The sequence below is a fragment of the Vulpes lagopus genome, chromosome 7 (assembly GCF_018345385.1).
Source record: "Vulpes lagopus strain Blue_001 chromosome 7, ASM1834538v1, whole genome shotgun sequence".
NCBI classification, from domain to species: domain Eukaryota; kingdom Metazoa; phylum Chordata; class Mammalia; order Carnivora; family Canidae; genus Vulpes; species Vulpes lagopus.
In genome coordinates, this window is record NC_054830.1 from 13,239,348 (window position 1) to 13,263,802 (window position 24,455).

Consider the following 24,455-nt stretch of genomic DNA (forward strand, 5'->3'; position numbering starts at 1 on the left):
ACCTGTCCTCCATGAGCCAATCACAGTGGCTGAGGTGGATGAAAGTCTCTAGGTCACATGTCCATCTCAGCTTGGACTCAAAGAGAATTTTTAGGCAGAACAAACCACAAATAGAGCCATTGGGCCCTACAAGGCGTGAGCTTCCCGTCACTTGGGGTAGGCAAGCTACAGCCTGAAGTCCATTTAGTGAAGGGTTGCCAGATAGAACACACCCAATTAAATTAGAATTAGCATGTCTATTTACTAAGGATTGCATGGGACATTGTACTGAAAAAGTATTCATTGTTTATCTGAAACTAAATTTAACTGGGTGGATGTGCTAATTTTCTAGGGCAGCCGTTAACAAAGAGGCTGAGCGGCTTCAATAAGTGATTTATTTCCTGGGGCGCCTGAGGGGCGGTTAAGCCTCTGCCTTTAGCTCAGGTCATGATCTCAGGGTCCTGGGATCGAGCCTCACATCGGGCTTCCTGGTGAGCAGGGAGCCTGCTTCTCCCTCTACCTCTGCCTGCTGCTCCCTGCTGCTTGTGCTCTCTCATTTTCTCTCTGTCAAATAAATAAAATCAAAAAAAGAAGGAAAGAAAGAAAGAAAGAAAGAAAGAAAGAAAGAAAGAAAGAAAGAAAGAAAGAAAGAAGAAAGAAAGAAAGAAAGAAAGAAAGAAAGAAAGAAAGAAAGAAAGAAAGAAAGAAAGAAATATACTTTTTTACAGTTCTGGATGCTAGAAGTCCAAGAACAAGATTTTGGCAGGTTTGGTTTCTTCTGGGGTCTTTCACCCTGGCTTGCAGATGGCATCTTCCCAAATGTCCACATGACCTTCCCTCTGTGTACGTCTGTGTCCTTTTATTTATTTTTTTTAATATTTTATTTATTTATTTATTTTAAATATTTATTTATTTATTTATTTATTTATTTATTATTTATTCATGAGAGATAGAGAGAGAGAGGGAGAGATACAGGCAGAGGGAGAAGCAGGCTCCATGCAGGGAGCCCGACATGGGACTCGATCCCAGGTCTTCAGTATCACACCCTGGGCTGAATGAAGGTGCTAAATCACTGAGCCACCCAGGCTGCCCTCTGTGTCCTTATAAAGACATCAGTCATATTGGATTAGGATCCACTCAAAATCCACTCAAAACCTCATTTTACCTTGATTACCTCTTCAGAGGCCCTATCTCTAGGGCACCTGGGTGACTCAAGCAGTTAAGCATTGCCTTTGGCTCAAGTGATGATCCCAGGGTCGTGGGATGGAGTCCTGCATCAGGCTCCCTGCTAAGTGAGAAGTCTGCTTCTCCCTCTCCCTCTGCCCTTCCTCCTGCTCTTGTTCTCTCTCTCTCTCTCTCTCAAATTAATAAATAAAATGTTTTTTAAAAAACCATAAAGGCCCTATCTCCAAATACAGTCACATTCCGAAGTAATGGTGCTGAGTATTTCAACACACGAGTTTTGGAAGAACACTACTCAGCCCGTAACAGTGGCTGCTTTGGACTGTTCATTAACAGTCTGGCAGTTTTTGAAAAAGCTGAATATAGAGTTACCATACAACCCAGGAATTCTACTCCTAGGTGTAAATCCAAGAGAATCGAAAGCATATTTCCGCATAATAACTGGTGCATGAATGTTCATAGCAGCACTATTCACAAGAGCCAAAAAGTGGAAAAACTCAAATATCTATTAACAGATGAGTGGATAAATAAAATGTGGTCCATCCACACAATGGAATATTATTCGTCCATAAAAAAGGAATGAAGCACTGATTCAAACTCTGACATGGAAGAACCTAGAAAACATTGTACCGAGTGCAAGAAGCCAGACACGAAAGGTCGTGTGTTGTATAATTCCATGTACGTGAAATGTCTAGAACTGGCAAATCCATAGACACAAAGCTGACTGATTGTTGCCAGGAGCTGGAGGTGGGGGGGACCGTGAGTGACTGCTCGTGAGTAAAGGTTTTCTTTGAGGGTTGATGAAATGTTTGGGATTAGATAGTGGTGGTGATTACACAACTCTGAGAATATGCTAGAAACCACTGAGTGGTACTCTTTAAAAAGATACATTTTAAATAAACAAATAAATAAATAATAAATATAAAAAGATATACTTTATGGTGTGTGAATTACATGTCAATTTTATTTTATTTTTTAAAAGATTTTATTTATTTATTTGACAGAGAGAGAGATTGGGAAAGCATGAGCAGGAGGAGTGGGAGGCAGAGAAGCAGGCTCCCCACTGAGCAGGGAGCCTGAAGTGGAGCTGGATCCCAGGACCTTGGGATCATAACCTGAGCCAAAGGCAGTTGCTTAACCGACTGAGCCCCCCAGGAGCCCTACATGTCAATTTTAAAATGTGGATGAGAAAAACAAGTGTTGTCAGGGCGTCCTTTATTTTTATGTACTCAATCTGGCCACTGTAATTTGGTAGGAGCCTAGAGAACCTCAAAGGTTATTGGGTCCCCCCTGGGGTCTCCTCTCACCTGAGAAGAGACAGTAATATCTAGGTCTAGCAGTGGGGCAATCAAGGGAAACTGCAGCTGCAGAGACAGTGGGGGTCCCAAGGAAAGAGAGAACATGGATGCTGTCTTGGGATTTGGGGCTTTTATCTGCAAAGTGAGGCTGATCAATTATCACCAGATACCTGTGAAAGGCGGTCCTCACCAAGCACTTAGCCAGGTGCCCCCCAGTTGGCTTGGCAAAAGCAGCCATCCTCAAAACAGAAACTGGCAACAGCGGCTGCCCATTCTTTCTATTTTTAATTTTATTTAAAGAGTTTTATTTATTTATGAGAGACACACACAGAGAGGGGCAGATACACAGGCACAGGCAGAGCGAGAAGCAGGCTCCATGCATCAGGAGCCCGACGTGGGACTTGATCCCAGGTCTCCAGGATCAAACCAGGGCCAAAGGCAGTGCTAAACCGCTGGGCTACCCGGGCTTCCCTGCCCATTCTTATAAAGAACGTTTTACTGGGACCAGGGCTAGGATTAGGGTGAAACAAGTGAGGCAGGGTCAGGCAGGGGCGGAGTCTGATCCTATCTTTACTTGAAATTTTGATGTTTAGTTCATCACACATTTTTTTGCATTTGCTTAGAATCTTTTTTAAAAGATTTTATTTATTTATTTGACGGAGCGCGAGAGTGAGTGCACAAGTAGGCAGAGAGGCAGGCAGAGGGAGAGGGAGAAGCAGGCTCCCCACTGAGCAGGGAGGTCAAGGTGGAGCTCCATCCCAAGACCCTGGGATCAGGACCTGAGCTGAAGGCAGACGCTTAACCAACGGAACCACCCAGGCGCACCACCTTAATTTAGATTCTTTAAGTTATGGTATTAAAATCTTGTGTATCTTAATTACCGGTATTAGTGGGTCCTCTTAAATGTTGCAGGGAACGGAGTGCCTCATTCACTTCACCCTAGAACCAGCCTTGTTGTGTGCCCTGGGCACATTAATGAACTTCTATGGGCCTCAGTTTCTTCATCTGCAAAATGGGGACGATGATGTTCCCTTACTTCTGGGTGGATTCATTGAAAACAACAAAAAAAATGTTTTCATCTAGGCTGTGGGGGGTGGGTAGGGTGGGGCTGGGAAGGGCTGTCCGGCGATCCAACGACGGAGGCGGGGCCCTTCGGGGAGGGCTCCGCGGGGGGCGGGGCTAGGCCACGTCAGCTGACCGGATTGACCAATGGCACGGGGTGGCGGGGCTTGGCAGGTTGGGGCGGGGCCGGGGGCGGGCCGGGCGGTGCGGACTAGCGGGCCATGGACGAGCCGAGCCTCCTGCGGCGCCGAGGGCTCCAGGTGAGGCCCCTGCGTGGGCGGGCGGAGGGCACAGCGCAGTGGACCTGGCCTGGGTGCCGGGGGCGGGGCTTCGCTGTCTGGAGAAACTGAGGCGGAAGGCGGGTCGCGCGCTCCGATCGCTCCCTCTGCCCACCCGCTTCTCAAAGTGCTTCTTGCCGGGTGGGAAGGGGACATGCCCCGTTTGACAGATGGGGAAACTGAGGCACCAGGCGCTACGGTGGGAGAAAGGGAGTGAGGGCTGCCCCCCTTCCCACCAGCTGTTCTAATAATAATACAAGCAACAGCAGCCTTTGCGCGCTCACCATATGTTCATCCCTGTATTAATCTCTTTACTAGTGATGCATTACTATTAATTAATGTGTATTATTGCCAGTCTCGTGCCTTTGCTGCGCCACCGCGCCCCAGCCTCAGATCACCCCTAAGGGGAGCCGGGGAGGTCGGGGCTGTCCAGGCGCCCGTTTGTCAAACGAGGAAACTGAGGCTGGGGTCTGGAAGAGTCACAAACTCGAGGTGGGCCGACAGGGATTCAATCCAGCGGCCTTAAATAGCTCTCTATTGCACAGAACACTGCCAACTGCCTGCGGGGGTGGAGGGGGAGGGCGGGAGCCACTTTTGCTTCTCTGGACCTCAGTTTCCCCATTTGCCATAAAGGCTTTCCTTCTCTGCCCTTTGGCCTGGGATTGTGTTTGGGAGGCTGCGTTACCAGGAGGTAAGAACATAGGTGTCAGAGTTTGAACCCACTCGGGGGCCATGTGACTCCGGTGGGCCACTTCTTTGACCTTTCTGGGCCTCTGTGCAAAGGGAATTAAGGTGATCCGAACCAAACCCTCTGGGGCTTAGACCACACCCTTAAGAAGCTGCCAGGTTGCCGATCTGGGAACCCGAGATTCATCGTTTACACAACGAACATTTATTGAGTGCCTGCTGTGTGCCCGGCAGAGGAGAGGTAGCGGGGTGTTCACCTCTGAAACCGCTCCCCCAGATCTCCCAGCGTGTTGGGAGCATCAGTGACCCCAGGGAGCGGTCAGCTGCAGTGTGGGACGCTCAGGCATACTTGGAAAAGGCGCCTGAACCAAGCGTTGCTGGGTGGCCTTGGAGCAGAGGAAGCAGCCGCGGGTGGCGGCGCAGGTGGCGGTGGGTGTATGGGGAAATAGAAGAGTCCGAAGGAGGCTAAAACCTGGACTGGGCGGCGGGAGGGGGTTGGTCAGGGAGAGCAGGGGCAGAGCTGCGAGGCAGAAACACTCCCACCCCCTCCAGGTGTGGTGGGGGAGGGGATCCGAGAGGGGGAAGTCCGAGGCCAGAGGCAGGAGTGAGGGGCCTGGGTGTAGAGGAGGGGGCGGTGAGCAGTGGGGTGTTGTGGGGGGACAGGCCCCGCCTGGAGCCCCAGTTAGATTTAAGCCCCGCCCGCGGCCTCTTAAAATAGAGAAACTGCCATCGGGTAGGCGAATGGGGGCGCTGCTGACGTCAGGAAGTGGGGGCCTGTTCCGTGGGGAGGAGGTATCCCTACCCTGATGACGAGTCCCATGCTACAAAAGGGGAAACTGAGGCTCAGAGAAACGTAGCCACTGTTCAGGTGTCACAGCATGTAGGTGAGGTAGGCAGCATTTGAACCTAGGCAGGTCTGGCTCCCCCTCCAGACCAGCCCTGCACTAGCAGGTCTTCCTCCACGGAGACAGAGGAACAAGGGACTGCCCAGATGGGTGAGGGATTTCTGGGTGGAGGGCACAGCCTGTGCCAAGGCTCAGAAGCATGTAACTCTATGTGTTGTATGGGGCAACTAGAAGCTAGAAGCTATTTCTCAGCACTAGAACTGGGGGCGAGAAGGGACTGTCTGCTTCAAGGCATTCCAGCACCAAAATTTTAAAGAGGTTAGACTTTCCCCCTAGGGTGATGGGGAGCTATGGAAAGTCCTGGAGCTAGAGAAGACACACCAGACCTGAGGGCTTTGAAAGACTCCTCTGGAGCCCGTGTGGGGCAAAGAGGGAGCCAGAAGCCAGGGAGGGAGGGGCCTGGAGTGAACTACCAAGTAGGAGACAATGAAAATATATTTTTTAAATATTTTATTTATTTATTCATGAGAGACACAGAGAGAGAGAGAATGGCAGAGACATAGGTAGAGGGAGAAGCAGGCTCCTGGAGGGAGTCTGATGCAGGACTCTATCCCAGGATCCCCAGATCATGACCTGAGCCAAAGGCAGACCCTCGACTACTGAGGCACCAAGGTGTCCCTAAGGTATAGTTTATTTATTTGAGAGAGAGAGCATATGCCAGGAGGTGGAGCAGAGGGAGAGGAACAAGCAGACTCCGAACCGGAGAGCAGAGCCCACCCACGGGACTCCATCCCAGGACCCTGAGATTGTGACCTGAGCTGAAATTAAGAGTCAGTCAACAGGGATCCCTGGGTGGCGCAGCGGTTTGGCGCCTGCCTTTGGCCCAGGGCGCGATCCTGGAGACCCGGGGTCGAGTCCCGCGTCGGGCTCCCGGTGCATGGAGCCTGCTTCTCCCTCCGCCTGTGTCTCTATCATGAATGAATTAAAAAAATTGAAAAAAAAAAAAAAAAAAAAAAGTCAGTCAACCGACCAAGCCACTCAGGTGCCCCAGACAATGAAAATAATTTTCTTTTTTTTTAATCTTTTTTTTATTTATTTATGATAGTCACACAGAGAGAGAGAGAGAGAGAGAGGCAGAGGGAGAAGCAGGCTCCATGCACCGGGAGCACCCGACGTGGGATTCGATCCCGGGTCTCCAGGATCGCGCCCTGGGCCAAAGGCAGGCGCTAAACCGCTGCGCCACCCAGGGATCCCTGAAAATAATTTTCAAAAAATATTTTGTTTATTTATTCATGAGAGGGCAGCCCAGGTGGTTCAGCGGTTTAGCGCCACCTTCAGCCCAGGGCCTGATCCTGGAGACCTGAGATCGAGTCCCACGTCGGGCTCCCTGCATGGAGCCTGCTTCTCCTTATGCCTGTGTCTCTGCCTCTCTCTCTCTCTCTCTCTCTGTCTGTGTGTGTGTGTGTCTCATGAATAAATAAAATCTTTTTTAAAAAATAAAATATTTTGTTTATTTATTCATGAGAGACACACACACAGAGAGGCAGAGACATAGACAGAGAGAGAAGCAGACTCCATGCAGGGAGCCTGATGTGGGACTTGATCCCGGGACTCCAGGACTCCAGGATCACACCCTGAGTTGAAGGCAGAGGCTCAACCGCTGAGCCACCCAGGCGTCCCAATGAAAATAATATTTAAAAATAAAAAGATTAGTATAAATAACAGCTGACGTTAACCGGCACCTACAGATGCAAAGCACTGTATATGCATTTAATTTTCCTAAAAGCACAAGATCAGTGCTATTATTAGCCTCCTTTTTCAGAGGGAGAAACTGAAGCTCAGAGAGGGAGAGTAAGAGAGATTTGGAATTCTAGCCAGTCTGGCTTCTGTGGGTACCTGGTGATGGGAGGGCCTTGGTTTGAGGCATTAATTATATAGTCCCCTTAATGGCCCAGGACCTCCCTCAGCCAATCAGGTGGCAGCCTGCTGGTCAGAGCCAATCAGATACTCTGGAGGCTGACTTGCGAAAGGTCTAAGAGTCAATTCATAAAAACCTGAGGAAAGGTGGGGTGAAGGGAGGGGGGTTCCTGTCAGTTACTGACTGATGGGGCAGGCAATAGCCGGGGGGAATGCTGGCCAACCTGCTTGTGGCAACGTAAGATGCTGGGAGGTGGTCAACAGGACCTGGTCTGGCCCTACCACCACCAGTCTGCATTCTGTCAAGGGAAGAGCTGGCAACTGGGCCTTACTGGTTTGGGTTAAGCTCAGTCTTTTTTTTCATTTATTTATTCATGAGGGACAGAGTGAGAGGCAGAGACATAGGCAGAGCCACTCAGGTGCCCCTGGCAGGCCCTCAACCACTGAGCTGCCCAGACGTCCCTAAGCTCAGTCTTCCATGCAGCGCTTGCAGGTGTCAGTTAAAGCGAGCTGTTATTGCCACAACTACTATTCTTCTTATTATTTTTTAAGATTTTATTTATTTATTCATGAGAGATGCAGAGAGAGAGAGGCACAGACACAGGCAGAGGGAGAAGCAGGCTCCGTGCAGGGAGCCTGACACAGGACTTGATCCCAGGTCTCCGGGATCATACCATGGGCTGAAGGTGGTGTTAAACCACTGAGCCATCCGGGCTGCCCTATTCTTATTATTTTATCATTATTTTTATCATCTCCCACCTGGACCCTTGCTTCACAAAGGGCAGAATTTTAAAACACCAGATCCCCAAATCCAGGGGCAGTAGAGGTGGCCAGAGCTTGTAACTGAACTTTGTCTCTGCTGCTGCTGAAGAGGTTCCCCGGAAGGTCCATCCTGCCTCCTTGTAGCGCAGTTCCACTTATTCTGCTCCTCCTGAAAGCCCTCAGGCGGGTGCTATGTGGTCCCTGCTGACTTTTCTCCCTTCACTGCAGCTGCCAACTTCCCCCAGGGCTTGGTGCCAACTGGGCTGAGTCCCACTTCCACCCTATAGATTCTCACTAGCCGGGGGAGGGGGGGCAGGAAGTCTCTTGTCGTTCCCCACCCCCTGCTGCCTGCTCCAGCCTCTTCTCTCCCTCTGGGTCCCCCCTAATGCCTCCAGTATGGAGGTGTCCACGCCCTGCTCTGTCTTCTCCAGATTGGGGGTTCCTCAGGATGGAGCTGAGGCTTCTGGCTGGGAGGCAGCTCGCCCAGCCCAGCCAAGAACAGAAGAGGATGCCGTAAATATTATCTTTAAAGGGCAATTCCAAGGGATCGGGCCCCCACCTACCCCAGTCTACGCAGGAGTCACTCCTTGGGGAACAGCCTGCAAAGAGGGGGCTGAGGGCGGAAGCAGATGGCTCTGGGAGCAGAGGGTCCGGGGGCGGTGCCGGGAGAGTTCCATGCGGTCCTAGCTTTCCATCCAGCCTTTGCCGAGAGCTGCCGACCTTCCCTCGCTTCTCTCTGCCACTTCACATCTTTCTGTATTTTGGAAGCAAATTAAAATTTGTGGTTCCACTGGTGGTTATTATTAACTTCACAAAATCATTGTCTTGGCTCTGATTTATTGAAGCCTCTCCGCCGGCGCTAGGTCCTTAGCTTGCTACTTGATTCCTCCTGGGACCCTGTGTCACCGGGAGTCTTCCCAGATGAAGAAACTGAGGCACAGAGGTGCGAGATTGCTTGGCAGGGGTCACACAGCTCAGATGAGGGGGACCTTGACTGGGAACCCAGGACTGCCTGGGGCTTTGGAAGGAGATGGCTGGGGTGGGAGGAGGGGTTGCAGCAAGTAGCCCCGGAGTCAGATGCCAGCTCCTCACTGTTTTCACAGGTTAGAGAGGGGAAAGCTGGCATATGATCTCAAAACAATTGGAGGGGGCAGAAGGAGGCCTTAATGGTCGTGGTGGCTCCTGGGACTATAATGATCAATTGCCCTGAATGATAGGGAGCTTTCGATCCCCAGAAGCATTCATTCAGGGAGACAGAAACATCTCAGATGGCAGGTCAGCCTCTTCCCACCTTGAACAGCTCGGTTTTGTTTTGTGGGTTCAGAGTAGCTGGGGTCAGGCCTCTGAGTGACACCTCAATCCCCCAGACCTGCCCTTTCCCCTGTGGGGGGACCCAGCCAACCTCTCCCAGCCCCGTCCTGCGCAGGGCAGCTTCCGGCCCCCTTGAATTGGCTGCGGAGGTTGATGACGTCAATCGTTGCCATGGTGAACGCCCCGCTCTGGATGTGGGCAGCCCAGAGCCCACCTAGGTAAAAATAGTCATGTGTCCTCGACTGGAAGGCCCTGGTGTGTGTGTGTGTTGGGGGGGGGGGGGAGGGATGTCCAGAGACCTGGATTCCCCACCCTCTCTCTGCCAAGAGACATGGGCAGCTGGCCTCCCTCTGTGCCTCAGTTTCCCTGCCTGTAAAATGGCTCCTGCTCCTGGTCTGTTGTAGGTGGCTCAGTAAATGTAAAATCTATCAGATATTATGGTAGTCTGCCCAGGCCCTTGGTGAGCTCAACAACAACACCACAACACACAACAGCAACAGTAATACTGACTGCTCCTTATTACCCTGGACCCTCCTGATGTGACCTCCACATTAGAGATGGGAAAATCAAAGCACAGATAGTACAAGTTATTTGGCTCGAGGTCTCACAGCCAGGAAGGAACAGCTAATAAATAGATCTGGACCCAGGTCTGAGTATCCCCAGGTTCTAAACTTGTACTACATGGCCTTTGGGGAATTTAAGGACCTTCTTGGGTGAGCCACATTTGAGGATGGATTCTGGGGTCACTGTGGACCCCAAGTGCTGGGCTTTTTGCCCTGGTGAGGACACCCAGGGTTGGTGCAGATCAGCTTGTTGAGCTCTAAAAGGGTCTTCAGTAGGGAGTCACAGATCAGGGCCCCCACTCCCCAGTGGTTCCCAAGATGCAAATCTGCATAGGCTTTGCCAGGTGAAGGAGAGGGGGGACTGCTTTCAAATCTGGCAGGGTGAGGATGAGTCAAGAATCTCTCTTTTCTCAACAGATTGTTAGTATGTAGCCACTATTGACATACTTCTTTTATAAATATATAACTAATTTGTTATTTAAAATAATGAAGCTATTTTTAGGTACAAGTAGGGTATGAGCTGGGCAGGGAGGTGATTGGGAGTCTGAGAGGGCTTCCAGGAGGAAGGGATGCCAGAGTTGAGGGGATGATGTATAATTAACTAACCAGAGGGGAGGGAAGGCCGTCCTGGCAGATGACAGAGCCAGTGCAAAGGCTCTGAGGCAGGGCACGGCCCAGTGTGTGGGGCAGCAGAAAGGAGGCATTGGCCAGACCTGGTGACCAAGGGGCCAACTGGGGAGTGACGTGAGTGGAGGGCCAGGGATGTGAAGGGCTTGTCTCCTTGGGAATGACCCCTGTTTCCTCTCATTTCAGAAGGAGCTGAGCCTGCCACGCCGGGGACGTGGGTGAGTTCATCTAAGGCCAGTGGGCTGGGCTGGGCCCTGTGGTCCTGGACACAGATTTTTCAGCAGCAGCTTCCAAATTGTAAATTTAATAGTTATAACAAAGTTTCTCACCTTGATCCTTTCCCTGTGGTGTTTGCAAAATGCTTCAGATGTGCTTCACTTGGCTTTCACGAGCTGGGAGGCCTGTGCCAATTTGCAACTGAGACAGAAGTGCAGTTGGGTTGCCCCACTGGCACAAGGGCATCTGGCCTGGAAAAGGGAAAATCAGCTAGCATCTAAAGTCCAAACTGTAGAGTTACAGCCAAGTATCTTGGAACCAGCTTGCATGCCCCGCCATGATGGGGAACTCACTCTCAGGGAACACAGGTAGAAAAGTGTATCTCTTAGGGTCACTGTAGCATTTTTCTGGAGGCTGGCAATTTTTTAAAAGATGTTATCTATTTCTTTGAGGGGGTGGAGGACAAGCAGGGGAGAGGGGTAGAGGGAGAAACAGACTCCCCACTGTGCAGAGAACCCAATGCAGGACTCGATCTCAGGACCCTGGAATCACAACCTGAGCCGATGTGAGATGCCTAACCGACTGAGACACCCAGGGGCCTTAGGTTGTCATTTTTGGATCCCCAAAGCTCACAGAACATTTTGGTCAATGCCTTTGCCAGTTTACAGATGAGAAACCAAAGCCCAGGACAGGAAGGGGTGCGCCTTGTGCTGATGCCCCGGAACTGTGTGAGTGTAGACACTCTCTCTTTGGGGGCTGTGTCAGCCTGAGGAGTGAGAATTCTCTTGACCTGCAGTGGTTTCACTTAACAAACTTATTTTTGAGTGCCTACTGTGTGGCAGGCCCTGTTCCAGGCACAGGAGACCCAGAGACAGGATCCAATGTTGGACCCTGCCCCTGAGCTCACACTGTCTTGGGGAGGGTGATGGCAAAGTGATATTATGCAGGGGGTGGGGGGGAATTAAACAGCTTTAGCCCTGAAGACATTGCTCCTCTTGGAGGAGGTGACATTTGAGCCTCGATCGGGGGGAAAAAAGGAAGAGGAAAGTGGGAAAGTCCAAGGGGAATGTCATTCCAGCTAGAGGGAACAGCATGGGCCAAGGTCCTGGGGTGCAAACCAGCTTGGCATTGGAAGAACACCATGGAGACAGGGGTAGCTGGAGTGAAAAGAACACAGGGGAAGTGGAGGGAGAGGAGATGGGGCAGGTCCTGGGGCTGGGGTGAGAGTTTGAAATGTGATGATGGGGATGGGTCAGACTGGCCCCCAACCCCAGACCATCTGTTCCTGTTGAACTGGGGAGAGCGCAGCTGCTGGGGAGGAGCGCGAGGGGCCCAGCAGGGGCAGGGCTCCAACACTGACCAGAAGGCGGGCACTGTCCCTGGCCTTTGCCCAGGCTGGGGGCGGGGTGGTGGACCGGAATCTGGCAGAATCTGGAGGGCAAAGTCTGGGCTACGGGGGCAGGACGAGGACAGAGACTCTGCTACCTGCCGTGTTCGTGACTGGGTCCAAGTGGGGTGCCAAGCGGGCCATAGCCAGACACAAACAACCCAGACTCTTGGGATCTGCGCTGGGCACAAGGGAGAGCAGGGCTGGGGGCGCCATGGGCGGTTGCGTAGGGACGGCTCTCGGAAGAGGGGCCCGTGGGACTCAGCTCGGATATGAGTGAGGGGGACGACGCTCCTGGCAGAGCAAAGGCCTGGAGGCGTGGGCCGGGCCTCCGGTGTGCGCGGGGATGCTGGGACGGCGGCGAGGGGCCCCGGCCGCTGCGCTGCGCTGCTGGGGGTGGGGGAACCCGGGCAGGACGCGCTCAGATCCGGGGTGCGAGAGACCCCCCCGGGGGCGGGGCGAGGGCAGACACCCGGCCGCAGCCGGGAAGGGGCGGGGCCAGACGATGGAGCAATACTGCCCATCGAGGAGGCCGTGACCGCCCTTCCTTTCCGGCCGCGCACCAGAGGGCTCGAGACCCGGCAGCCTCGGCGTCGTCCTCCCGGAGGGGGTGACACCCGCGGCTCCAGCCTCGCGCGACCCGACTTTTCCTGCTGGGCTGGGCCTGCGCGCAGGTGCGGGGTTCGAGCCCCGCCCCGGGGCGGAGAGAGCCCGCCCCCCGCGCCCCCAGCGGCCCAGCCTCCGCGCCGCGTCGGTCGCGCCCGCCGGGCGTGCTGTCCCCACGTCCGCGTCTGTGGGTCTGTCCCATCGCGCCACGGTCGGGACTTGGGGGCCACCAAGGGGGCTTTGGCACCCGGCCGCGTAGACGCAGCCCCGGCCTCGGCATGAAGTCTCGAAGGGACAAGCTGCACATCCCGGCGCTGACCCTTGAGTGAGTGCTTGGGGGAGAAGCGGGGAGACAGGGTGGAGGGAAGAGAGACCGACGACCGCCCTTCCCCCACGTCTCTGTTTAAGTCGCCCAGAGTCGCATCGCGCCGCCTCCGGGGAGCCCTCCGGGGTCATCTGTCAGGCCCCGCCCTCGCGGCCTGCTAGAGACCCAGAATTCCGGGCCTTGGGGCCCCTTCTCCCTAAGGGAACCTAAGTCCTGGTCCCTCTCCGGATTTGGCCACACGCAGCAGCCACCACCACCAGGTTCACCGTCCCCGGCCTCTTTCTTTGCAGTCTGTCTCCGAGCAGCCAGAGCCCATCTTTGCTGAGTCCCAGCAGCCCCTGCAGCCCCTGCAGCCCCTCTCTGGGCTTGCACCCCTGGAGGTAAGTGACAGCACATGGGGGCGGGGCTCGGACATTGCCCTGGCACCCTAGAGCCTCGGAAGCAGCCTAGACCCAGCCTCCTCCCCGAGGTACTGTGGGCTGGTGACATCACCTCTCTGGGCCTCAGTTTACCCCTCTGTTAAATGAAACTGCTATCCAGACTCAGGCCTTGATAGGGAAATTCCATTTTCAGCCATAGCCAACAGGTCCTCCCATCCCACAGGTGGCCAAGGTGAGGCCAGAACTTGAGCTATTGCCCAAGGACATCCCTGAGACAGGTGCTGGGTTCCCAGCCTGCTTTGGGCCCTCCCTACTGAATCAGCCTGGCATTCCAGGTTAGGACCTCAAGGACCCTCCCCACACCCACCTCAGCTGGCCAGAAAGCCCCTCCCACTGAACATACAGACAGATGGACACACACCCACCCCATGGCTGAGAGTTCACTGTTATACCCCTGTGCCCTGAACTAGGCAAAGTGATGTAGAGAAGAATGAACCAGCTTGACTGAGGGCCAGCTCTGTACCAAACACCTTATTTCCTCCACAACCTTGGAAGGGAGGTGCCCTTCCTGACCCCATTTCTCAGCTGGGAAAACTGAGGCTCAGAGAGGAGACACCAGTTCTCCTGGTTCAGTATGTCTGGGGACCAAACATCAGGGCCAGCTTGCCTGCCAGAGTCTGTTGAGGGTTTGAACCACCTCACCCCCGGTGACTGGCACCTCTCAAGGTCTTGTCCCCTACAGGGCGGACACAGGAGGGAATATCAGGGTTATCATGGACTCTTCACACAGCTTGGGAAAACTGCAGGGACGGGGCAGATGTGTGAGTCAGTGAGGCCTAGAATTAGAGGGCCCATCAATCATTTACACCTCAGTATGAAAGAGCTGCTTAGATTCTTTCCACAGACCTTTAATGAGGAAAAGAGAGAACAATTTGGAGCCCACACTGGGTGCTGATAACAGATGGTTCCTTCATTAAGTAGGCACCTACTGCAAGCCAGGTGCTAAGGGCATAGCTGTGAACAAGATTAACATAGCCCCTCCTTCATGGGGCTATCAGCTCTCAGGAGGTGGGCAATGAACGAGTGGACAGACAGGATGCATTCAGATGGTGGCCTCTTGGGGGACGTGGTGTTTTAGTCAAGGCCTAGGCAGAGCTAGGAGAGAGTCACCAGACAATGGGAATTGCACGTGCAAAGATCCTGAGGCAGGACCAAGACTTTTAAAGTCTCTGTGGCTGCCTTGGGGGAATAAAGTTCTGCTGGGGACAGGTGACAGGAATGGAGGTAGCAGAGTCAGGGAGGTGGCTAGGACAACATCGGGTAGGGGCTGGTAGAGCCTGGACCAGGCCGGGGTGTCCAGTGGGAGACAGGGACTGCTGTACCCCACATTTAGGGGAGGAAGAAACTCAGGACTTCAGAGTGTGTTGTCCAGGGGCATCCTGAGAGACGGTCAGGCCAAGTCTGACACCGACCCCTTGGCTTCTACCTCCGGTGAGGACAGGATGAGGGGAGAGACCTGTTGGCAGCCGCTGAGCCAGTCTTACCAGGAGCAAATGGAGGCAGAGAGTTTAGGGCTCTGAGCAGAAAAGCCTCCTCACCCACCACCAGAGGGCAGCAGAACCACATCACTTTGGGCCAGGCAAGGAAATGGGTCCCTAACTTCCCTGCCCCAAGCACCCTAGGAACAAGTCCAGATTTGTTCCCTTCTCCTCCAAGGCCCTGTGAGTCTGGCCCCTGCAACCCCCCACCTCCTCCCTGTCTGTCTCCCCATCTGGTTCACCCAACTCTAGCCATGGGCTTCCCGGGCTGCCAGAACATAAGCTGGTCCAGCCTCAGGGCCTTTGCATGTGCTGCCCCTCCACCCAGGGCTCCATTTCCTTCTTTCTTCGTTTGTCAAGTCTCTATCAAGCCCTCAGATAGGAAGCTCTTCTGAACCACCCTATCAGGGCTTCCCAAGCCCCAATTATATCCATTACATCTGCCCATTTCCCTCATGGAGACTGCATCATGAGTGTGATTTCCATGTTTTCTTGTGTGATTATTGGGTTGCTTTTCTCATGCAGAGGTTTGGGGGCCCCTTGAGGGCCACACCTGGATCTGTCCTCTATCCTAGGGCAGGGCCTGGTATATAGCAGATGCTCAGTTAATGCTTGTGCGAAGTAGGTAGGAGGGCTCTGCCTGTGATGGTGGTGGTGGTGGTGGGTGCGAGGTAATTGGAAGAATGTGGTGAATTTGGCCCTCTCCCACAAGGTCGCAACAAAAAGCATTGTCAGAAGTGTTCCCTCTGGGGCCTTGAATGGCAAGGACAGGAGGAATTTGCATTTTTATCTCCAGGGCACTAAGAACCACACAGCAGCATATGGGGCTGGGAGGGGTGCGCACCGTGTATGGGGGGGGGGAAGGGCTGGGGTGGTCAGACCAAGGAAGGGTTGGGGGTAGGGGTCTGTATGCTCACTAGTGCTTTGCCATTTACACAGTCACTAGCACAAGCAGAGGGAGGCAGATCCTGAGTCACAGACAGGGTTAGGATCTGAGCCCTAGGAGAGGGATTCACCCAGAAGTGTGGTTTTACTGTAAAGGCAACAAGGAACCGTGGAGGGTGTGTGAGTCGGGGAGGATGTGGTCTGGTGGGCAGTGGGCTGGTGCCAGAGATCAGTGGCTCAGTCACCCTTTCATGGGAGGCCTTTGCCATGACCACAGGCGCTCTGGATTGTCAGCTTTAGCCCTGTTGTGCAGAGGAGACCAAAACTGAGGCCAGATGGGCGTGGGAGAAGTGACTGCTGGGGATGCCAGAGCAGTGGGTGTAATGCGGGGCATGTAGGTGGTGCAGGGTGCAGCCACAGCTGGGATCGAGCTGGGTGCTTCCTTTACTGATTGTGCAGCAGTGTCCCTGGCACGCATGGTGGGGAGGGTTCATGGGCACAGCATGTCAACATACAGTGACACGAGACCGTGACTCCATCCCTACTTGGGTCCCCAGACCTGAGGATCTTGCATTCCCCGCATGCAGGAGGCTCTGTGCCTGGCATGTGACTCATACTGAACACCCTTAGGTCATAAGTGACCACTTCCATCCTCCCTTCCACATCTGGCCCCTTCCTTGGCAGGGCCCATCCATTGACCTCAAACATGTTTTCAGAATCTACCCACTTTTCTTACCCTGGTCCAGGCTTCAGTGCCCCCTCCCAGACCTTGTCATAGCCTCAACTAGCCTTCTGCCATCTGCACCCCTGCCCCTGACAGCTCTTGTTCCCCATGGCAGACGTGGTGGTGGTGTGTGTGTGGGGAGGGGAGGTTGTTGACAAACAATTCAGATCACACCCCTCCCCTGCTCACACATTCTGCATGGCTCCCCACTGGTTCTGCTGTACAACTGCAGTCGTCTTGCAATGCATGAGGCGTATGTGGTAAGCCCTGCTGGCATCTTCCCCTCAGCCCTATCTCAGGACCTTTGCACAACCTGTGCCCTCTGCCTGAAACACTGTGTTGCATGGCTGGCTCCTCTTCCTTCTCAATGTCTCAGCTGGCTATAGTGTCACCTCCTCAGAGAGGCCTTTGGGCGAAAGTCATCCATTGCCAGTGTTACCTCTGTCCCTTTCCTTTCTTGACTTCAGTGTTCGAAATTACCCTAATCATTTCATTGTTTCCTATTTATTCTCTGCCTCCCCAACTAGACTTGGGGCCTCTGAGGGCAGGGTCCTCACAATTCAGCAGAGGGTCAGGTACACAGCAGCTGTTCAATAAATGTTGAGTGAGTAAGTGACCAGAAATGGGTGTTTGAGACCCAGGCCTGGGGGAACTGGAAATGGAGAGCATTCTGGGGTGACACACCCAGTAGATACCTGAGAGTGACACTGGCCGTGAAGACAGGATGGGGAGTCTCTGGAGATACCCGAGAAGCAAAATTAGTGGCAAGAGGGTTGGGGAGAGTTAGGATTATATACCAGGCAGGGGCAACTCTCTTTGCCTTCTCTTCTCAGATGTGGGGTCTGGGCTTCAGTGTCAGGCCTAGATTGGTTCCCAAAGTGTCATGTGGCCTGTGAGGGGGCTACCATTAGGGTGATACTATCTCTGTCTTCTGGGGCTGTCATGAGAGGAAGAAGCATTAATTCACTGCCGACTGTTCGAGACAGTCCTATTTCCATGGTGAACAAGTACTGTACTCCCAGCACTTTCTGTGCCTCCAATTCTATTCCATTTTCAGGAGGGGACATTTGTAGATGGAGAATCAGAGGCCTGGAAGTTAGCCTGATGCTAACATTTATCAAACATGTATCAGGCACGGTAGGTGCCACCTTACATCTAATTCCTGCAATCATCCTGTCAGCCCAGTTTCCCTTCCATTTTACAATTGAGAAGACAGGCCTGAGAAGTTAAATTAGGTGTCCCCTGAGTCCTGACTATACTCAGGCTGATGGCCTTTTCCATCACAAAGGCAGACAGAGCCTGTCAGATGCCCCGACTCAGTTTGCTAAACATGCCCTTTCTGCCAGTCCATTTTGGGAGATGCTGGGACCCCCCAAGGAGTCCAAGAGAAGACAGAGCCAGACACGCAGGAAAAGGAAGGCTTCCCAGGAGAGGGGACGCTGGATTTTGCCAGGCAGGAAGGACATTCCGAGAAGTGGAGCCTGCGTGGGCGCGGTAGCATGAGCCAGGCCAGACAGTTGGGTAGTTCTCAAGTGCCACACTCAGAAGGGGTCAGCGCGGGGGGAGAGAGGGAAAGGGGGACGCGCGAGCAGATTTACATTCTGAGGGAAGGGGGCCTAGTTCCACCGTCTAACCCTGCCAGGCGCCAACGCCCCGCCCCCGCTGCTCGCAGCCCTGGCAACGCCCCGCCCCTCCGCCCGCGGCCCTGGCAACGCCCAGCCCACTAGCCTGCACGCGGGCCCGCCGGCTTCGCTTCCGCGTGCTCGCCCCGCCCCGGCCGGCCCCGCCCCCGCCAGGCCCCGCCCCCGCGCCCGTCTGGGCGGGGTTCCCGGCCGCGCTCTGGGGCGCGCGCTTCCTCCTCGCCCCCTACCCCCAGCCCCGCGGCGCGCACCCTCTGCCCCGCTCGGCGGGGCTCGCGGGGCCAATCCGGCCGCGGAGGTTAGCGCCCCGCCGCCGCCGGCTGCGCCCCCGCGCCTCCCGGGTCTCGGGCGGCGGCGGCGGCACAAAGAGACGCAGCATGTCCGACCCCAGCTACTGGACGGCGGTGGCGGCGCCAGGCCACCGGAGCCGCCTTGCCAAGGGCGCGCTGCTGCAGCGCTCCAAGAGGTAGGGGCACGGTGCGGGCAAAGGAGCGGCGGCCGGCCAAGCAAACACGAGTTGCCAGAAGTATATCCCGGCGGCGTGGCGAGGGCCGCTGTGTGCGGCGGCAGGGGGAAGGGGGAGGACGCTTTGCGATCAGGATAGTCGCTGGGGGCCCAGACCCCCTCCTTTCGCCCCTGGTTACCCGGAGTTGGCTGTCGGCCCGCCGGGTTCGCAGCTAGGGTGGTGACACGGGGCAGCAGGGGGTAGGGACCGAATCAGGATTCGAACCCGGGTCTGTAGGCCTGGGCAGCCTTGGGGAGGATCTTCTTGGAAAAACTGAAGCTTGTCTGTCCCTGGGGCCCCCTCAGCGGAAATATTGTTTCAGAAGCAGATATTTGCTGCACGAGGCTAGCGTGCAGGTGGCATGGCAGGAGCGGGTAAAAATCGTGTGTTTACTGGGTTTAAGCCACAGCAAAGCCTGGTCTGTCTTGGACTCTCTGTTTCCCTTTTTGAAATGCAAAGGCCAAGTAAGGGCTGTGGACTTTACAGGACTTGGGTTCATACTCCAGCTCAGCCACTGCCTGGCTGTGTGACCTCAGGCAGTTCCTTAACCTCTCTGTTCTTGGGTGTTTCACTGGCACTGGGTTGGGGCATTCCTATAGGGGAGCGTAGGCAAAGGCTCTGCACCACGGCAGCTGCTAAAGGACCCCGAATACTAGGTTCAGGGCATGGGCTTAGACTCCTCTTCTCCTTCTCCTGTAGCAACAGAGGGCTTACGGGCACCCCAGCAATCAGGTGCAGGCAACTGGCCTCAGGCCAGCGTTTTCTGGCATATTGTCACTCTGTGTTGTTCCAAATGGGTGTTTATCAAATGGCTAGGTGGCTTCTTGGGGTCCTGGGCCTTCTCCAGGGAGGGCTGACCAGTGGACACCTGACAGGTGCTCGGGAAGTGAACAAATGATGCCCAGTTCCCCCTTTAGAGACCTCAGATATGCCTGTGTTTTCAAGAAGGCCCCGCCTGAGCGCAAGAGGGAGGTGAGCCAAGTGTTTTTCCCAAAGGCTGCTGCTGGTGACAAATGGTGCAGCGTGGGGCTGAGGACCCAGATGAGGGCTGGGAGAGGATGTGAGACCGGCGGCTCTATGGGTGGGGGGTGGGTGTTAGCAGGAAGTTTTGCAGGAACCTGTGGGTTTCACTTTTGCTTCTGCACATCAGCCTACAGGACAGCTCCCTGTGGCTGTTGACATCTGGCCTCAGTTTCCCAGGCTGGGCAGTGGGTGCAGGTGGTCTCTCCCACCTTCAGGGTTGTTGGGATGGGCAAATGGTGGCTGAATTCACTGGGGAGGCGTCGCCTGCCCTCCTGCTATGCGTACGGGACAGCACTGTACATGCTCACCACAGTCTACCCAGTGCCGGGCCCGAAGCTGGACGCTGTGTATGTAGTTCATCAAACCTTCCCGGCACCTCACAGATGAGGAAACTGAGGCTCAGAAGAGCAGCTGCACATGGAGCCGTGGGCAGCCTGGATCCCTCCTCCCTGCCTGTCCTATTGCGTCAGTTGGCCAGTTGCTGACCACGCCGTCCCACGCCTTGGCCTGCGCGGTGCCTTTTGCCTGGGACACCATCCCTGGCCCCGTGAGGCCCTGAGGTTTCATCTCTCCCTCCCTGAGCCACTGAGCTGCGTTGGCGGCTCAGAGTATGTGGGCTGATGCACTTGTCGAGAGAGAGCGAGGAGCAGAGCCGTTGCTGGGCGACTGCGCTGGGGAGGGAGGGGAGACGGTGTTGCTCTCAATTTCCCTCTACCAGGGCGGGGGCTGGGGCCAGGGCACCGATGGGAGAGCCTGGGCAAGGGTGGGAGTGGCCTGGGCAGGGGGCGAGGAAGGGGGGTGTCTGGAAGTCAGAAGGGAACTAAGATGGAGGGAGGGAAATGTGTGGGCAAAAGTTAGGAAGGATGGGACCTGGGATGCCTGGGTGGCTCAGTGGTTGGGTGTCCACCTTTGGCTCAGGTCGTGATCTCGGGGTCCTGGGATTAAGTCCTGCATCAGGCTCCCCCTGGGAGCCTGCTTCTAACCCCCTGCCTACATCTCTGATTCTCTCTGTGTGTCTCTTATGAATAAATAAATAAAATCTTTTTAAAAAGAAAAAAGGGGGGGATAGGACCTAACTGGCAAGATGCTAATTTGAGGGATTTAAGGGTCAGGTTGGCATTTGGGGGGAAACTGGGGGAAGAGGGTTGCCAAGAGATTGGGGCAGTGGGCCTAGGAAGGGGTACATGGGTTTGAGTGGGGAACTGCCTCAATTCACTCGTGGGCTCGGGGGTCCTCGCCACCCTCTGCCTTATCTGCCGGTGTTCCCGGCAGTGGGCATGGCAAAGGCAGAGGTTGTGGGGGTGGGATGGTGAACACAGAAGCATGGGAAGGTGAGCCGGGGCTCCTGGCCATGTGCAGGGTCCACTGGGAGGCTGCAAGGGCTTCATGCCACCGCTGATAATAACAGTGGTTTTCATAATACGTAGTATTTGTCAAAAATGACTACCCCAGGGGATCCCTGGGTGGCGCAGAGGTTTAGCGCCTGCCTTTGGCCCAGGGTGCGATCCTGGAGACCCGGGATTGAGTCCCACGTCGGGATCCCGGTGCATGGAGCCTGCTTCTCCCTCTGCCTGTGTCTCTGCCTCTCTCTCTCTCTCTCTCTCTCTATGTGTGACTATCATAAATAAATAAATAAATAAATAAATAAATAAATAAATAAATAAAATAGAAAAAAAAATGACTACCCCAGGCCTCAAAGGCTGGGCTAGGGGCCACTCAGGAGTCCAGCTAGGGCCAGAGTGGCAGTGGTCATACCTAGCTTCCCGTCCTGCCCCAAAGCTGGCCCGTGTGTATGCTCTGGCCTGGGCACACAGTCCTCCGAGCCCTGAGGCCTGGGCCGGCGCCTGACCTTGTCCCCACCTCTCCCGACAGCTGCCGCAGTGGGAACCGCAAGAGCCTGGTGGTAGGAACACCCTCACCAACCCTTTCCCGGCCCCTGTCTCCGCTCTCAGTCCCCACAGGTGAGTGTGGGAACAAGCAGGCAGGGGCAGTGTCTTGTCTTTGCCCTCCCTGACTCAGTTTCCTCTGCCGTCTCCTCAGCAGGCAACAGCCCCCTGGATAGTCCTCGGAACTTCTCAGCTGCATCTGCTGTGAACTTCCCTTTTGCCCGAAGGTGAGTGAGTGGTCACTGGCTTGGAGGGATGGTGGCAGTGTGGCTGGTGAGGGGACAGGCAGGGGCATGCGCTTGGTGGCTGGACCTGCCTCCTCATTCAGTTTTTCCCCTCCCCTACCCCCTGCCCTCTGGTGGTCTCCCTCTGGCTTCTGCCCCTGGCAACCATGCACGGCCTTCTGCAGCCACATCCCACGCGTGGACAGGTAATTTCAGGGAGCCCTTGGGGAGGAGGAGGGCACGCCTTCCAATCTAAAAACTATTTTTTTTTTCCAATCTAAAAACTATTAATTCACCAAAAGTCACTAATTCACCTGATGAGAGCTGATGAAAGATGTATTGGGTATAGGCGCTTAAGTGTCATTTGTTCGCTTAGTACATTTTTTCAGCACTTCCTCTGTGCCATACCCCCTGCTGGGGGCTGAGGAGGCGAGGCTGGACTTCGGCCCTTGGGTTGCCAGTCAGGCTGGTGGGGGTGACCAGCAGATGTCCCAGCAGCTGCAACTCAGGGAAGTCAGAGCTTTGATGGGGTATGCGCTGGCAGCTGGGTCAAGGAGGACTTGCCAGAGGAGGTGTCTGCAGGATGAGGAAAAAACACAGTGGACTTGTTCACCTTGAATCTCTGTTCTCAGCCTTTTCAGAAGCCCTTTCCCTCCAACAGGGCCAGTGTCTGCCAGCCATGGTGTCTGTCCTTAGTCCCCACGGACTTAGAGCCACGGCAGCCATGCCTTCCTTCCAACTATTCTGGTTTCTCCTCTCTAGGGCTGACGGCAGAAGATGGTCCCTTGCATCCCTCCCATCTTCTGGCTATGGAACCAACACGCCCAGCTCCACCGTCTCGGTACCCACAGTCCCACCTTGGCCAGCAGACAGGCGGGTGCGAGGTGGGGCGGGACACGTCTTTGGTTTTTATCGAGGTTTGGATAGCTGTCCAGTCAGCATATATTCTGGCTGGCCCCTCTGTGCCCCATTCTGGGCAATGCATGGGTCCCTGAAAAGACTCAGCCTCCATCCCCCAAGCCCCTAGTCTGGGGGACATAGACATCCCCATTCCATGGGGTTTGTGCCTGGCCAGAGTGAATCTTGGGGTCGCCTAGGGAGGAGGCAGGGAGGCTTGCTGGAGGAGGGGGCATCAGAGCTGGGGTTTTGAAGGATGCATAGGAGCCAGGCAGGCGTGTATTGCCACCTAATGACCAGCAGACAGCCTGGGCCTTGATGGGTAATGTTGGGGTTCTGGCTTTGGCGCTGACTGTGAACTCGTGGCCCTGATACCCCCTCCTGCCAGTCGAGCTCATCCTCCCGGGAGCGCCTCCACCAGCTTCCTTTCCAGCCGACGCCGGATGAACTATGCTTCCTGTCCAAGCATTTCCGCAGCTCAGAGAGTGTGGCTGATGAGGAGGGCGGCCACCGCTCACCCCACCTCCGCCCCCGTTCCCGCAGCCTCAGGTGGGTCTGGACCTCTGACCCCAGCCCCTCCCTGGGCTGTCTTTGGGGCCCACATTGTGGCTTCTCCTCCATCCTGCTCCTGCCCCTGTCCAAGCTTGGCCACTGAGCCTTGACCCTTCCCTGGACTGGGCCTCTGGTCCCATGTCACAAGCTGACTGTCCGTCCACCCCCCCTCCCCCAGCCCGGGACGCACAACAGGGAACTTCGACAATGAAATCGTCATGATGAATCATGTGTACCGAGAGAGGTTCCCCAAGGTGGGCAGTGCCGATGGCCAGACCGGCCCTAACTCCCTTCCGTGTAGTTATCCCTCCATGGCACTCTGTCTTCTTGGCTCTGTCCCCCATCTGTCCATTTCTGTGTGTCCCTGTCTCTCTGTCTCAAACCACCCCTCCAACCTAGACATATTGCTTCTCCCCCTTCCGCCTCCCCCACCAGTTTTCTGACCCCATCACCCCCATCACCACGTCTCTCTCCCCAACTGTCTCTCTTGCCCCATCTGTGTGTTGCTCCCCAGCCCCGTCCAATGACCAGGTTGCCCTGTCCACCCTGCCCAGGCCACGGCACAGATGGAAGGCCGTCTGCAGGAGTTCCTTGCTGCTTTTGCGCCCGGTGCCCGGCTGGCCTTGGCCGATGGCGTCCTTGGCTTCATCCACCACCAGATCATCGAGCTGGCCCGAGACTGCCTGGCCAAGTCCGGAGAGGCACTCGTCACCTCCCGCTACTTCCTGGAGATGCAGGAGAAGCTGGAGCGGCTGCTGCAAGATGTGCGTGGGGGGCGGGGGTTTAGGGGTCCCCAAGCAGGGCAGGACCAAGGGCCTGCAGGTGACACCATCACCCACCTGCCCCCAGGCCCATGAGCGTTCCGACAGCGAGGAGGTCGGCTTCATTGTCCAGCTTGTCCGGAAGCTGCTCATCATCATTTCGAGGCCAGCAAGACTCCTTGAGTGCCTGGTGAGTCTCTGCACATGGCCAGGTGTGGGGCCCAGCAGAGTTGAGGCCAGACCCCTGATGGTGGTGCCGGGATACTAGAGAGAGTTCCCGCTGGAAAGAGTCTGGAGAGGGACACAGGGTACCTCCAGGCCGGGGTGGGCTACCTTCCCTGGGGAAGTGTGGTTAGGAGCCAAGACTCAGAGGGGAGGGTTGGAGCTGCCACTCA

General features: G+C 55.1%; 1 protein-coding gene across 14 annotated transcripts in view; it reads left to right on the forward strand.

Moving 5' to 3' along the window:
* Nucleotides 1-3,725: 3,725 nt before the first annotated feature.
* The window catches only part of MAST3 (microtubule associated serine/threonine kinase 3), a 39,268-nt gene continuing 18,538 nt past the window's right edge, over nt 3,726-24,455 (forward strand). For 2 of the 14 annotated variants that reach the window (XM_041761519.1, XM_041761533.1), the window contains exons 1-11: nt 3,726-3,781; nt 10,698-10,729; nt 13,336-13,425; nt 21,613-21,701; nt 21,781-21,853; nt 22,036-22,056; nt 22,613-22,691; nt 23,136-23,296; nt 23,478-23,553; nt 23,854-24,063; nt 24,149-24,250. In XM_041761519.1, coding sequence (XP_041617453.1) covers nt 3,743-3,781; nt 10,698-10,729; nt 13,336-13,425; nt 21,613-21,701; nt 21,781-21,853; nt 22,036-22,056; nt 22,613-22,691; nt 23,136-23,296; nt 23,478-23,553; nt 23,854-24,063; nt 24,149-24,250 — 972 coding nt within the window. In that variant the 5' untranslated portion in view covers nt 3,726-3,742. Of the gene's footprint in view, nt 3,782-10,697; nt 10,730-11,964; nt 13,046-13,335; nt 13,426-15,866; nt 18,679-21,612; nt 21,702-21,780; nt 21,854-22,035; nt 22,057-22,612; nt 22,692-23,135; nt 23,297-23,477; nt 23,554-23,853; nt 24,064-24,148; nt 24,251-24,455 lie in introns of those variants that run through there. The other 12 variants (XM_041761520.1, XM_041761522.1, XM_041761523.1 and 9 more) reach the window with 12 other exon arrangements.